Here is a 13,903-nt window from a genome sequence, read left to right as displayed (position 1 = left end):
CCCATAAAACAAACATGGGCAAATTCTCCTTCTATAACACGGCCACCAAGGAATGGAATAGTCTAACCCCATCCCTCAAAAAATGCAGTTCTCTGGGCTCATTTAAAACAGCCCTAAAAACTCATCTTTCTGGAGGCCAAAAGAGGAGCTAGTACCAGTTTCCCTGTAGACAGACGACCCCCCTCCCCCTTTTTTGAATATATATATATATATATATATATTGTACATGGTGGTATTTTTTCTCTGTATTTTTATGTTGATTTTTGAACTGTTTGGTTGCTACTATATATGTCTATGAAATTAATTCAAGGACCTCAACAGAAACAAGCCCACAAGGACTTTTTTGTGCCGGACCTTTTAGACAAAAGCATTATAAATGTAACTGTGTTGTTTTACATTCTTTTTGCCTAATAAAAATGTCAATCAATCAATCTTACCTTCAGCATAGCGTCACAATAATTATGACCTTTTATACTTTGGCTATTAAAAAATAGTAGATCTACAAGCTCATAGCGCGGCACCGAGTGCCGCGCTATGAGCTTGTAGATCTGCTATTTTTGAAAAATCGTGAAAATGTGTGCAAATCTTTGAATATATATATTTTTTTTTATGCGAACATTCTTAACTCAAATCTGTGCTTCTGGGGGGGTCCCTGGAACAAAATATTTTTAGATGGGGGTCCGCGGCCAAATACATATCATTTTGGGGGGGTCCTTGACATGAAAAAGTTTGAGAACCACTCTCCTACACTGTCTCACTCTCAGCTGTCTTACTGTCCATGCACAGTGTGTGTGTGTGTGTGTGTGTGTGTGTGTGTCTGTCCTCACAGAGAACCTGTCTCACCTTCAGCAGGACAGAGAACTCAAAGACCCTCCTGAAGGAGGGGGGGAAGAGGCGGGCGTAGGTGACGGCCATCTTGAAGAACAGAGCGTGGAACAGGCGGTCCCTGACGTTGATCAGAGGGTTCTGGTTTATGTTCGGGTTCCTGAGGCGGGGGTTAGCCCCGCCCCCCGGCCCCCCGCCCCCTCCTCCTCCTCCTCCTCCCATGTTGTTGTTGTTGTTGTTGAGCGGCATGTTGTTGTTGTTGTTGTTACCGTGGTTACCGCCGCCGCCAGCAGCGTTGTTTCCTGCCTGTTGTTCTGACATGGTGTTGGTAGAGCTGTGACAATGAAGACATGGATTATAAACACCTTATAAACACATTATAAACACATTATAAACATCTTATAAACACTTTATAAACACATTATAAACACTTTATAAACACATTATATCTGCTTACAACAAATAACTCTTTGCCTGCTAACACATTGAGACCTGAAGCCGGTTCTACATGTCTCCTAAATCCAACAGTTTTATGAAAAACCTATGTTTCTATATCAGTGGTGCTCAATCTTTTTCATGTCAAGGACCCCCAAAATGATATGTATTTGGCCGCGGACCCCCATCAAAATATTTTGTTCCAGGGACCCCCCCAGAAGCAAAGATTTGAGTTAAAAATGTTCGCTTTAAAAATATATATATTCAAAGATTTGCACACATTTTCACGATTTTTCAAAAATAGCAGATCTACAAGCTGAGTGCCGCGCTATGAGCTTGTAGATCTGCTATTTTTGAATAGCCCAAAGTGTAAAATAATGCTTTTTTAGCTCAAATCTAAAAATGACAAAGTTCCAGGTCTTAATGGGTTAAGTAAAAGTATCAATACCGCAATGTAGAAATACTGTTACACGTAAAAGGCCTGTGTTCAAAATGTTACTCGAGTAAAAGTACAAAAGTATTGGCATCGAAATATACTTCAAGTACCAAAAGTAAAAGTGCTAAAATGTTTGAAAATAGCAGATCTACAAGCTGTGAGCTTGTATCTATAAAGCGAATAGCAGAAATAGCTGATCTACAAGCTCACAATGTGTTTTGATAGATTGATTGATTGAAAACCTACTCAAACAGCAGGAGGAACAGGCAGACATTAAGGCTAAAAGGATAACACAACAAAGTCCTGAGGACTTGTTTCCATTGTGGTCCTATGTCACCAAGTGACTTGTTGTAAGCTTGTAGATCAGCTATTTTTTTCAATATATTTAAAAATGTAAGAACATTTTTCACCATGGAAACGATTATGCACAATTGTGATTATCTGAAATAATTGCGGCGAGACGATGATGTATTAATGGTTCTGTTCTGATCTGTTATGATCTGTAATGATCTGTTCTGCTCTGTTCTGCTCTGTTCTGCTCTGTTATGATCTGTTATGATCTGTTATGATCTGTTATGCTCTGTAATGATCTGTAATGATCTGTTCTGCTCTGTAATGATCTGTTATGATCTGTTATGATCTGTTCTGCTCTGTAATGATCTGTTCTGCTCTGTTCTGCTCTGTTCTGCTCTGTTCTGCTCTGTTATGATCTGTTATGCTCTGTAATGATCTGTAATGATCTGTTCTGCTCTGTAATGATCTGTTATGATCTGTTTATGATCTGTAATGATCTGTTATGATCTGTAATGATCTGTTCTGATCTGTTATGATCTGTTATGATCTGTCAGGGCCTGTTTATGATCTGTAATGATCTGTTCTGATCTGTTATGATCTGTTATGATCTGTTATGATCTGTTATGATCTGTCAGGACCTGTTGTATCTGCAGCAGGTTGATGTGTTGGTTTAGATGATCTCAGAGGATTCAGCTCAGACACTCCTCATAGACACTCAACTCCTCCCAGATCTGTGTTACAAAGACAAAGAGAGACACAACCTGGTCACTGTCCATTTTGTTCTGAAAACAGCCGATCTACAAGCTCACAACAACATTGTGAGCTTGTAGATCGGCTGTTTTTGAATAGCCCCGAGTATTGTATAAAATAGGGCTTAGGGGTTAAAGGGATAGTTCACCCCAAAAAAATACTTGTTTTCTATCTATTAGTCACCTCATGGAGACTTGAATTCATGGATATGTTTTAGTTTGTGTCTCATTCATAAGACAATAATGTGATGACCAGCGGACTGGTAGTCAGCGGTTCCGGTAGGAGACACAAAGGGGACTCTTTGTGTCTCCTACCGGAATCGCTGCCGGTCATCACATTATTGTCTTAACCCATTGAGACCTGAAGCTGATTCTACATGTCTCCTAAATCCCAACAGTTTTCTGAAAAACGTATGTTTCTATATCAGTGGTGCTCAATCTTTTTCATGTCAAGGACCCCCAACATTATATGTATTTGGCCGCTGACCCCCATCAAAATATGTTGTTCCAGGGACCCCCCAGAAGCAAAGATTTGAGTTAAAAATGTTTGCTTAAAAAATATAAATATTCAAAGATTTGCACACATTTTCACTATTTTTCAAAAATAGCAGATCTACACCGAGTGCCGCGCTATGAGCTTGTATATCTGCTATTTTTGAATAGCCCAAAGTGTAAAATAATGTTTTCTTAGCTCAAATCTAAAAATGACACAGTTCCAGGTCTCAATGGGTTAATGTAATCTAATAGATAGAAAACAAGTATTTTTGTAATTATAATCTCAATCTGAAGAGTAATAACATGAATACAGAAACACATAGGTGGCAAATATGTGTAGAAATATAAAAGTACAATATTTGCCTCTACAAAGCATTGAAAATGGAAATAACCAAGTAAGTACGTGTAGCTCAAATGTTTACTTTTCATCAGCTTATGTTTCTGCTGTTTCTGCTTTTACAAAATGATATGTATTTGGCCGATACGAATTTTTACCATTCTCCTAAAATAGCCGATCTACAAGCTCAAAAACGTGTCGCGCTGCACTGCGTTTCGAGCTTGTAGATCTGCTATTTGTGCTAATTTTGTATTGGAATTCCTGATTCTTTTTGCTATTTTTTAATTAGAATCGTGAAAAGTAACATTTGTATTTAATTCCAAATGCATTTAGTTAAACGTATGTTTATGTATAACTTTATGAACTTAAATACAAATACATTTCACATAAAAAAGAATGTTAATACTAGTCGTTAAGCTACTAATATAGACTGAAGTCATTAAAGCGGGTCATGTTTGCATGTTATGAATCATAACAGCTGAAATCAATAACATATCACTATTCTGATATTAACCTGTGGGACGCATTAAGTGAAGGTGGGGGCCGCATGTGGCCCCCGGGCCGCCAGTTGCCCATGTATGGTCTAAACAATTTAATATCAAAAACATAATTTGGCTACATAATAGGTCTATAGAAGATACTTCAAACACATTCTATATCTATTGCTAGTTTGACACATTCTATTTCTCTTTAAACTATAACTATAGGATACTAAGTGTGAACAGTCAAATAACATGATATCTAATCTAAATTACATTTACCATTAATTAACTTTAGATACAAGTTACTTTTAAATCATTGATACGGTTAAAGCAGTGGTTCTCAAACCTTTTCATGTCAAGGACCCCCAAATGTACACTTATTAGCCCGCGGACCCCCATTTGAAAAGATAAGCCAGTTCAGCCAATTCATATTGTAAAATCTATGTTAATTTAACTCTGAGAGTGTACAAATGGAACCAAATGGACCCGTTCCATTTGTACACTCTCAGAGTTACAGACCCATAAGGGTACATTTGGTTCCTATACATCATTTAGCTGGGGACCCCCTGGAACCCCCTCAAGTACCCCTGGGGGTCCCCGGACCACACTTTGAGAACCAATGGGTTAAAGCACCAGTCCTGTGTAATAAACTTCTGATATTCAAAAAAAAAAAGAAGCAAATCTACCAAAAGAAAACTGTCAAAAACAGAGTATTTCTACTCTGAGTAGAAGTACTCACATCACTGCAGCTGGTAGGAAAACACATCTGTGTGTTTTCTTCCAGATGTTGAGGAGGATGATGACGTCAGTGTGATGAAGAGGATGAGGAAGGCTTCTCACGCGGCAGCACAGAGCTGTCCATCACACTGAGTATGAGGTTCTACAGATCTGATATTTTACTCACACACACACACACACACACACTATAAGCTGCTCCCAAACAGCTTCATAAAGCTGTTATTAACACATTATTGTGACGTTATAACAGCTTATTCTATGTTATAAACACTATCATAGTTTAATAATCATTATTAAACCATTCAATAGGAAATAAACACAAAGCAGCTAACGTTAGCTTAGCTTAGCCTACCACCCAACACACACACACACACACACACACACACACACACACGTACACACTAAACACACACAGGCTAACAGTTAGCTTCGGGACGCTAGCTGTCCGTCCACACTACCACTGGCCGCTCGAGCGTCGTTTTCATTGGTTCTTATGGATCAGATATTGGTTTAAATATCAGCTTTAGATGTCGGTTAGTTTTGTAGTTCTTGTAGTTCTTTAAAGGGAAGCTAACGGTTAGCATCTAGCTGCTGATGTTCATAACATTCTGTCACGGCCTCTTTCCCGGAAGTCAACGACGAGAGGATAAGAGGGAACTTCCGGTCCGGCTGTAAGCCCTGAAACATGACTGTCGTGTCATAACAGTCATGACGGAACTTCAACCTGGTTTTGTCATTGTTTATATTTACACCCGGCCGGTACATCTACATAAACGTATTTCAAATATAAAGGACTGAACCCACGGTCATGGATGTTAGAAATGTAAACGCATGGGTTTAAGTACATGTATTCTCTGTATTGTTCAATAAAAAGCATTTTAATCTGATCGGTGGCCATTTTCTTAAAATGTCTTTCATATGCTTTCAACTACGTGACCCTATCGGTAGGGATGTATATTACACTCTGATACATTATAACTCTATGAGGAAAATGACCGCCAATCAAATTAAAATGCTTTTGATTTACTAATGCGGAAAATACATGTACGTAGGCCCACCCGATTTAGATTGATACATCTATAATGGTGGTTTTAGCACTTTATATTTGAAATAAGAACCTTTATGTAGATGTACGGGTTGTAAATGGAGAAAGTGCCAAAACGGGGAACAAGTTTGAGCCATGACACACACACACACACACGCACACGCACGCGCACGCGCATGCACACACACACACGCCCGTAACGCAAAACAATATTTGATTTAGATGCTTATTAATAAAACATGAATACATTAACCACGTATTAAGCCCTATTTTATATTCAGGCCGTTTGAACATTTTCCCCACTAACAGCCAGGCATTGTATCAGACAGCTGTGTGTCCTCTAGGGGTCCTAGAGGGGTCCTAGTCGCATTGTTGTTGTTTCTGTGGATGTTGTTCGTGTTGAAATGAATGAATGGTAAGAAGTTTATTATGAAGTAGAACATGTTTATAGTGTTATTATGTTATTACATGTTACTGTAATAATAATAACCAGCTGAGCTGCTCAGGCTGAGTGTTTTTAATGGTTTTAAAGGTAACTGTTAGTAAAAGAGGCGGAACAAACAAACAGTTGGTTTTTACATGTTTTCCTTCAGGGTGAAATATTGTATTTTCTGTCATAAAGTGTGTTATAGATCAGTGGTTCATGTCAAGGACCCCCACATTGACCCTTATTAGCCCGCGGACCCCCATTTGAAAAGATATGCCTGAGGGACCCCCATAAGAGAAGGTTTTTACGGCTCTAGCAGTGATTCTCAAACATTTTAATCACAAGGACCCCCCTGTTTGACATGCATTTAGGCCATGGACCCCCATTTAATGGCATTTCTATCTCTGGGACCCCAATTTATATTGTAAAATCTATGTTAATTTAACTCTGAGAGTGTACAAATGGAACCAAATGTCCATTTGTACACTCTCAGAGTTACAGACCTGTAAGGGTCCATTTGGTTCTTAGCTATCCATTTAGCTGGGGACCCCCTGGAACTCCCTCAAGGACCACTGGGGGTCCCCAGACCCCACTTTGAGAAGCAATGTTTTAGAGTGAGGTGGGGAGGGGGCGGGGCTCAGAGTGTTTCCACTAAGTCGTTTTAAACTCCATAAAACACTTTGTTTTAGTGAATAAATAAATAGAGAAATTGTAGTTTTTATTTTTGACACAGCGTTGGACCAGAGCTATATTTTTTATTAAGTTGTTTTGTTTTACTCTAAAATGCGCTGGTATTATTATTACATGAATGTTTTATTATTTAACTCTATGGTGCATTTTAGCTTCTTATAACAATAACTATATGTAGAGTTTTATTCATAATGACATCAAAGTGGAGAATGAGTGACACAGATAGATCTTAACTTAAAGCTTTAGTGTAAGTCACTGCTTCTCAAAGTCTTTCATGTCAAGGACCTCTAAATGCACACTCATAGCCTGCGGACGGACCCCCATTAGAAAAGATAATATGCCAAGGACCCCCATTAGAAAAGATAATATGCCAAGGACCCCCATAAGAGAAGACTGTTACGCCTCTAGCAGTGATTCTCAATTCTCAATTCAAAATTTCAACCACCTCCAGGTTGACATGTATTAGGGCTACGGACCCCCATTTAATGGCATTTATATCTCTGGGACCCCAATTTGTATTGTAAAATCAATGTTAATTTAACTCTAGAGAGCACACATGGAACCAAATGGACCCGTTAGGGTTCATGTGTACACTCTCAGAGTTACAGACCTGTAACGGTCCATTTGGTTCCTAACTATCCATCATTTAGCTGGGGACCCCTTGGAACTCTCTCAAGGACCCCTGGGGGTCCCTGGAACCAATGGTATAAGTGACATCTTTGGCTAAAACAAAGTTTTGAGTTGAAAGGTTAAACCTATAGTGTGACAGTGTTTCTACAGGGGTCTTTCAGGTCAAAGACCCCTCATAGCTGATTAGATTAAACCTTAGACTATCATCAGTGTGTACATTAATGTTTGTGTTTGTTAGTTTACACATTATATTTTATATTAATATGTTGGATTCATGTTAATGTGTGTTTTCAGACGTTATTTAACTACTTAAATAATAATAATAATGGATATTTATTAGTTTTTGTCTCATTCATAAGACAATCATGTGATGACCAGCAGTGGTTCGGGTAGGAGACACAAAGAGTCTCCTTTGTGTCTCCTACCGGAACCGCTGCCTACCGGTCCGCTGGTCATCACATTATTGTCTTATGAATGAGACACAAACTACAACATGTCCATGAATTCATGTCTCCATGAGGTGACTTTAATCCATAGAAAAAAGTAATGTTTTGGGTGAACTATCCCTTTAAACCCTCAATACTTAGTAAACTCATCGTTGGCTCTGTACTTGGTCCACTCTTTTTTCCCTTTATACTAAATCTCTTCGCTGAAAATCTACAAGATCACAAGGTGTTATTTTCTGTCAAATGTTCTGTTCCCCCAGAACAGAACAGGGACGCTAGGGTTCAAGTGGTTAATGTAAAAAAAAAAACACAAATATGTGGCAGCCCCCCACAGGTTGAGAACCACTGTTCTACATGTTCTAACAGTGTTGTGGTGGTTCTCTACAGATGGAGGTGTTGTGTGTGTTCTATAGGTTCTAGTGAAGGTTCTAACAGTGTGGTTCTATCCATACAGATGGAGGTGACCTATGTGTGTGTGAGTGGGTTCTAACAGTGTGGTTCTATCTACAGATGGAGGTGACCTATGTGTGTGTGAGTGGGTTCTAACAGTGTGGTTCTATCTACAGATGGAGGTGACCTATGTGTGTGAGTGGGAGAAGAGGCCAAAGAACAACCACTGTCCCTCCATTCCTCTGGTGTGTTCCTGGTCCTGTAGGAACCTGGTGGCCTTCACTACAGACCTGAAGGCTGAGGACGAAGATAAAGGTACTGAGAGACAGTAAACATTACATTTTATATTGTAATATTCTATGTATGTGTTTACCTTGTTTACTGTAAGTCACTCTGGATAAAGAGCGTCTGATAATAATGACTACATTGTACATTGTATAATTGTTAATTGCCTCCTTAACCCATTGAGACCTGAAGCCGATTCTACATGTCTCCTAAATCTCAACAGTTTTCTGAAAAACGTATGTTTCTATATCAGTGGTGCTCAATCTTTTTCATGTCAAGGACCCCCAAAATGATATGTATTTGGCCGCGGACCCCCATCAAAATATTTTGTTCCAGGGACCCCCCAGAAGCAAAGATTTGAGTTAAAAATGTTTGCTTTAAAAATACATATATTCAGAAGATTTGCACACATTTTCACGATTTTTCAAAAATAGCAGATATACAAGCTCATAGCGCGGCACTCGGTGCCGCGCTATGAGCTTGTAGATCTGCTATTTTTGAATAGCCCAAAGTGTAAAATAATGCTTTTTAGCTCAAATCTAAAAATGACACAGTTCCAGGTCTTAATGGGTTAAAATGTCTGCCATCATGAGCAGATGAGCTGATTTAGGTTTTTGCCCATGTGGGAGATTAACACCAAGATGATGTTGTTGTTCTCTCTTCTCTGATTGGCTGCAGATGTGAGTCACATGATCCACATCATCGATACAGAACACCCCTGGGATGTTTACTCCATCAACTCTGGCCACGCTGAGGTCATTTCCTGTCTGGAGTGGGACCAATCAGGTGAGCTGTCCTAAACGTCTTTTATGTGTTTGTAGGCCTGCGCCGTGTGTGTGTGCGTGTGCGTGTGCGTGTGCGTGTGTGTGCGTGTGTGTGTGCGTGCGCGTGCGTGTGTGTGCGCGTGTGTGCGTGTGTGTGTGTGTGTGTGTGTGTGTGTGTGTGTGTGTGTGTGTGTGTGTGTGTGTGTGTGTGTGTGTGTGTGTGTGTGTGTGTGTGTGTGTGTGCCAACATGGTGTAACACAGGCGTGCGGTCGAGCGTGCACAACACAGACACACACAGGGTGGTACAGTATAATGGCAGTGACTATACGTTCATAACTCTCTGTGTGTAGTCAGTGCATGCACTCACACTCTATTGTTGATCATGCGAGACATGATGAAATCATTTGTTTTCGCAATGGTAGGTCAGGGAAAAGAAAACAATATACAGGGTTCCCACGGTCATGAAATTCCTGGAAATATTTTGAAATTAGGAAAACAGTTTTCCAGGCCCTGGAAAAGGTTTGGAATTAATTAATCACGTGTTTTGGAAAATCTTTGGCTATCGTCTCTGTCGGTCGAAAACCTCATATGTCCAAAACTGTTACTTTTCAGGAGTCAAATTCTAAAATGGCAAAAGTAGCAGACCTACAAGCTCAAAACGCGTCGCTTCGCGCCACGTTTTGAGCTTGTAGGTCTGCTACTTTTGATGCTTCTGTGTGACGCTGTATGATTTACAAAAAAACACAAAAGGTTTAAATACGGAGATGAGAGGTGTCTGCCCGACAACAACAAAATACATTGTTTTAGTCTAACATTACGTGAAAGATTGGTAAATTGTGGTAACATGCGGTGCTACTTGATACGTTGTTAGCTTGTAGATCTGTTCTTTTTGTCACGTGACACCTTCACTCCAGTCTGTCTTGGGGCATTGATGGCACACTGGTTTAAGAGTCATTGTTGCACTGTATGATTTCTATAGTCCTGGAAATGGGGTAAAATACTTTGGAAAAGTTATGGAAAGGTTTTGAAAATTCATTGTTAAAAATGTGTGGGAACCCTGAATATATATATATATATATATATAATTTGTTTTAAACTACATTTGAATGGCAATTTTAGCATTCAAATGTTATACATTTGTTTTCACATTCAAATTATTTTCGAAACACGAAATTCATTCTGACAGCATTATCATACACACATAGACGTCTGATAGTTTATACTTTACTCTGTAAAGATGATTGAGCAGCTACCTGCACCATGATGGATGATGTCAGAGCAGATGTTCTGTCCATCGTCACCTTGGAACTCATAATCACACTTTATAACATAAACACACATTAAGGCTAAAAGGATAACACAAAGTCCTGGGGACATGTTTCCATTGTGGTCCTATGTTGATTTGTTTGATGGACAGACAGACAGACAGACAGACAGACAGACAGACAGAGATGTAGAAATCCTTCATAATAACTGGTTAATTTGAGTGAACAGAAATGATGTTACAGATGTCTTCCTGCACAAAGGACAGACAGTCTGTCATTGTTCTGCTGGAGGAAGATGAATGTGTCATTCAGTCAGTCTATCTCCTCATTTGGGGAGGGGCTAGTGACTCCTCTTTCTTACCACCTCAACACCTCCTCAACACCGTCCAGTTTATCACTGATGAAGCCTGCTTGGTCTTAACTGTCACTGCACCTCACACAAATGTCCACCAGGGGGCATCATGATCCTTAGTCCATGTTGTCATGTTACTGTGTGTTACATGTCTACATGTTACAGTACTGTGTGTGATGTGTCTTTATGTATTGTTGTGTTGGATTGACTGTCACATTGACTGCCACACTGCTGTCAGCAGACATTATAGACAGATCAATACAGATTGATTCATTAATGTATTGATTAATTAATTGATGTATTGATGTATCTCCAGGCTCCAGGCTGCTGTCATCAGACGGTGATGGACAGATCAAGTGTTGGATGATGTCAGAACATCTGGTGAACAGCTGGGAGTCCAGCCTGGGCAGCTCTGTGGATGGAGACCCTATCATCGCTCTGTCATGGTTACACAACGGAGTTAAACTGGCCCTGCATGTAGAGATGGTGAGTTAGTTACTGTCATGGTTACATAACAGAGTTAAACTGGCCCTGCATGTAGAGATGGTGAGTTAGTTACTGTCATGGTTACATAAAGGAGTTAAACTGGCTCTGCATGTAGAGATGGTGAGTTAGTTACTGTCATGGTTACACAACAGAGTTAAACTGGCCCTGCATGTAGAGATGGTGAGTTACAGTTACAGTTTAGGCATTTATCAGACGCTCTTAATCCAGAGCGACTTACAGTAAGGAAGGAGACAAGATAATACACATAATACATCAAATGCATAGAAATAGTAATCTAATAATAAAGTAATACATAATAAACCAATAATCTAATAATAACTAATACATACGTTCACCATGAACCTTTCATCAGCCTACATTGAAACTATACACACTGTAGGATGTCAGGTCAACAATGACCTGGCATCTGTCTACATAACATGATATCTAAGTCAGTGGTTCTCAAACTTTTTCATGTCAAGGACCCCCAAATTGACACTTATCAGCCCGCGGACCCCCATTTGAAAAGATAAGCCAGGGACCCCCATAAGAGAAGATTTTTTACGGCTCTAGCAGTGATTCTCAACCACTTTAATTTCAAGGACCCCCAGTTTGACATGCATTAGGCTACGGACCCCCTTTTAATGGCATTTATATCTCTGGGACTCCAATTCATATTGTAAAATCAATGTTAATTTAACTCTGAGAGTGTACAAATGGAACCAAATGGACCCGTTAGGGTCCATTTGGTTCCATTTGTACACTCTCAGAGTTACAGACCCATAAGGGTCCATTTGGTTCCTGTCTATCATTTAGCTGGGGACCCCCTGGAACCCCCTCAAGTACCCCTGGGGGTCCCCGGACCCCACTTTGAGAACCAATGATCTAAGTTACATTTTAGCCTTTGCATAATCCTGTAAGGTCATCAAGGCTAGGTCTAGTGCTACAGGCTGAGGTTGAGTCTGAAGAGGTGAGTCTTTAGATTAGGGCAGGAGTCTGCAGTTCTGACTGCAATGAGGAGTTCATTCCATAGTTCTGGAGCCAGAAGAGAGAAGAGTGTGGGACGTGTGGAGCGTTGTCCAGAGTGTTTTAGAGAAGAGAGAAGAGTCTAGGACGTGTGGAGCGTTGTCCAGAGTGTTTTAGAGAAGAGAGAAGAGTCTAGGACGTGTGGAGCGTTGTCCAGAGTGTTTTAGAGAAGAGAGAAGAGTCTAAGACATATGGAGCGTTGTCCAGGGTGTTTTAGAGAAGAGAGAAGAGTCTAGGACGTGTGGAGCGTTGTCCAGGGTGTTTTAGAGAAGAGAGAAGAGTCTAGGACGTGTGGAGCGTTGTCCAGAGTGTTTTAGAGAAGAGAGAAGAGTCTAAGACATATGGAGCGTTGTCCAGGGTGTTTTAGAGAAGAGAGAAGAGTCTAGGACGTGTGGAGCGTTGTCCAGAGTGTTTTAGAGAAGAGAGAAGAGTCTAAGACATATGGAGCGTTGTCCAGGGTGTTTTAGAGAAGAGAGAAGAGTCTGGGACGTGTGGAGCGTTGTCCAGAGTGTTTTAGAGAAGAGAGAAGAGTCTAGGACGTGTGGAGCGTTGTCCAGGGTGTTTTAGAGAAGAGAGAAGAGTCTAAGACATATGGAGCGTTGTCCAGGGTGTTTTAGAGAAGAGAGAAGAGTCTAGGACGTGTGGAGCGTTGTCCAGAGTGTTTTAGAGAAGAGAGAAGAGTCTAAGACATATGGAGCGTTGTCCAGGGTGTTTTAGAGAAGAGAGAAGAGTCTGGGACGTGTGGAGCGTTGTCCAGGGTGTTTTAGAGAAGGTTCTGACAGCTTCCCTGTGTTATCTGATCTGAGTGAGTGGGAGGGGTTGTAGGGTTGGATCAGGCTTTGACGATACGGAGGTGTCATATACCTTCGGTTGCTTTGTAGACCAACGTCAGTGTTTTGTACTCTGTGAGGGCAGTTAGTTAGTTAGTTAGTTACTGAGTTAGTTACTCTGCCATGGTTACATAACAGAGTTAATTCAATTCAATTCAAACTTTATTCCAGACACACAGGGGGTCCATAGAGTACATACACATATCACACAACAACTACATAACAAGACATTATAGAATCATACACAGAGGCTGTCTCTCCAGTGTTTACACTGGATGAGAACCAGAGACACAGGATTAACTCTATCCTCAATAACACTGTTCCTGTACTCATCCAGCAGAGACATGAATCCATACATAGAGTCTTCAGAGAGCCTCACAGTGTGGATTCCACATGTTATAAATAAGTGACTAGCACTATGCCATCTAGAGACATTAGAGTCCTTTATTTAATCTGGCTCTACATGTAGAGATGT

General features: G+C 40.3%; 2 protein-coding genes across 5 annotated transcripts in view; one reads left to right on the top strand and one right to left on the bottom strand.

Annotated features, from left to right (window-relative positions):
- tmem259 (transmembrane protein 259) overlaps window positions 1-13,903 on the bottom strand; it is a 298,209-nt gene that overhangs the window by 25,472 nt on the left and 258,834 nt on the right. For 3 of the 4 annotated variants that reach the window (XM_084067792.1, XM_084067795.1, XM_084067793.1), the window contains one exon: window positions 844-1,159. In XM_084067792.1, the coding sequence (XP_083923918.1) occupies window positions 844-1,146 (303 nt within the window). In that variant the 5' untranslated portion in view covers window positions 1,147-1,159. Of the gene's footprint in view, window positions 1-843; window positions 1,160-2,628; window positions 2,722-4,792; window positions 5,413-13,903 lie in introns of those variants that run through there. The other variant, XM_084067794.1, reaches the window with a different exon arrangement.
- med16 (mediator complex subunit 16) overlaps window positions 6,134-13,903 on the top strand; it is a 43,323-nt gene continuing 35,553 nt past the window's right edge. The window contains exons 1-4 of the mRNA XM_084066374.1: window positions 6,134-6,251; window positions 8,596-8,734; window positions 9,383-9,490; window positions 11,403-11,572. Of these exons, the coding sequence (XP_083922500.1) occupies window positions 6,249-6,251; window positions 8,596-8,734; window positions 9,383-9,490; window positions 11,403-11,572 (420 nt within the window). The 5' untranslated portion in view covers window positions 6,134-6,248. The remainder of the gene's footprint in view (window positions 6,252-8,595; window positions 8,735-9,382; window positions 9,491-11,402; window positions 11,573-13,903) is intronic.

Source organism: Gymnoscopelus microlampas, assembly GCF_963454915.1.
Source record: "Gymnoscopelus microlampas genome assembly, chromosome: 9".
NCBI classification, from domain to species: domain Eukaryota; kingdom Metazoa; phylum Chordata; class Actinopteri; order Myctophiformes; family Myctophidae; genus Gymnoscopelus; species Gymnoscopelus microlampas.
Note: the sequence above shows the minus strand (reverse complement) of the source record. Positions and strands in the feature narration are given on the sequence as shown.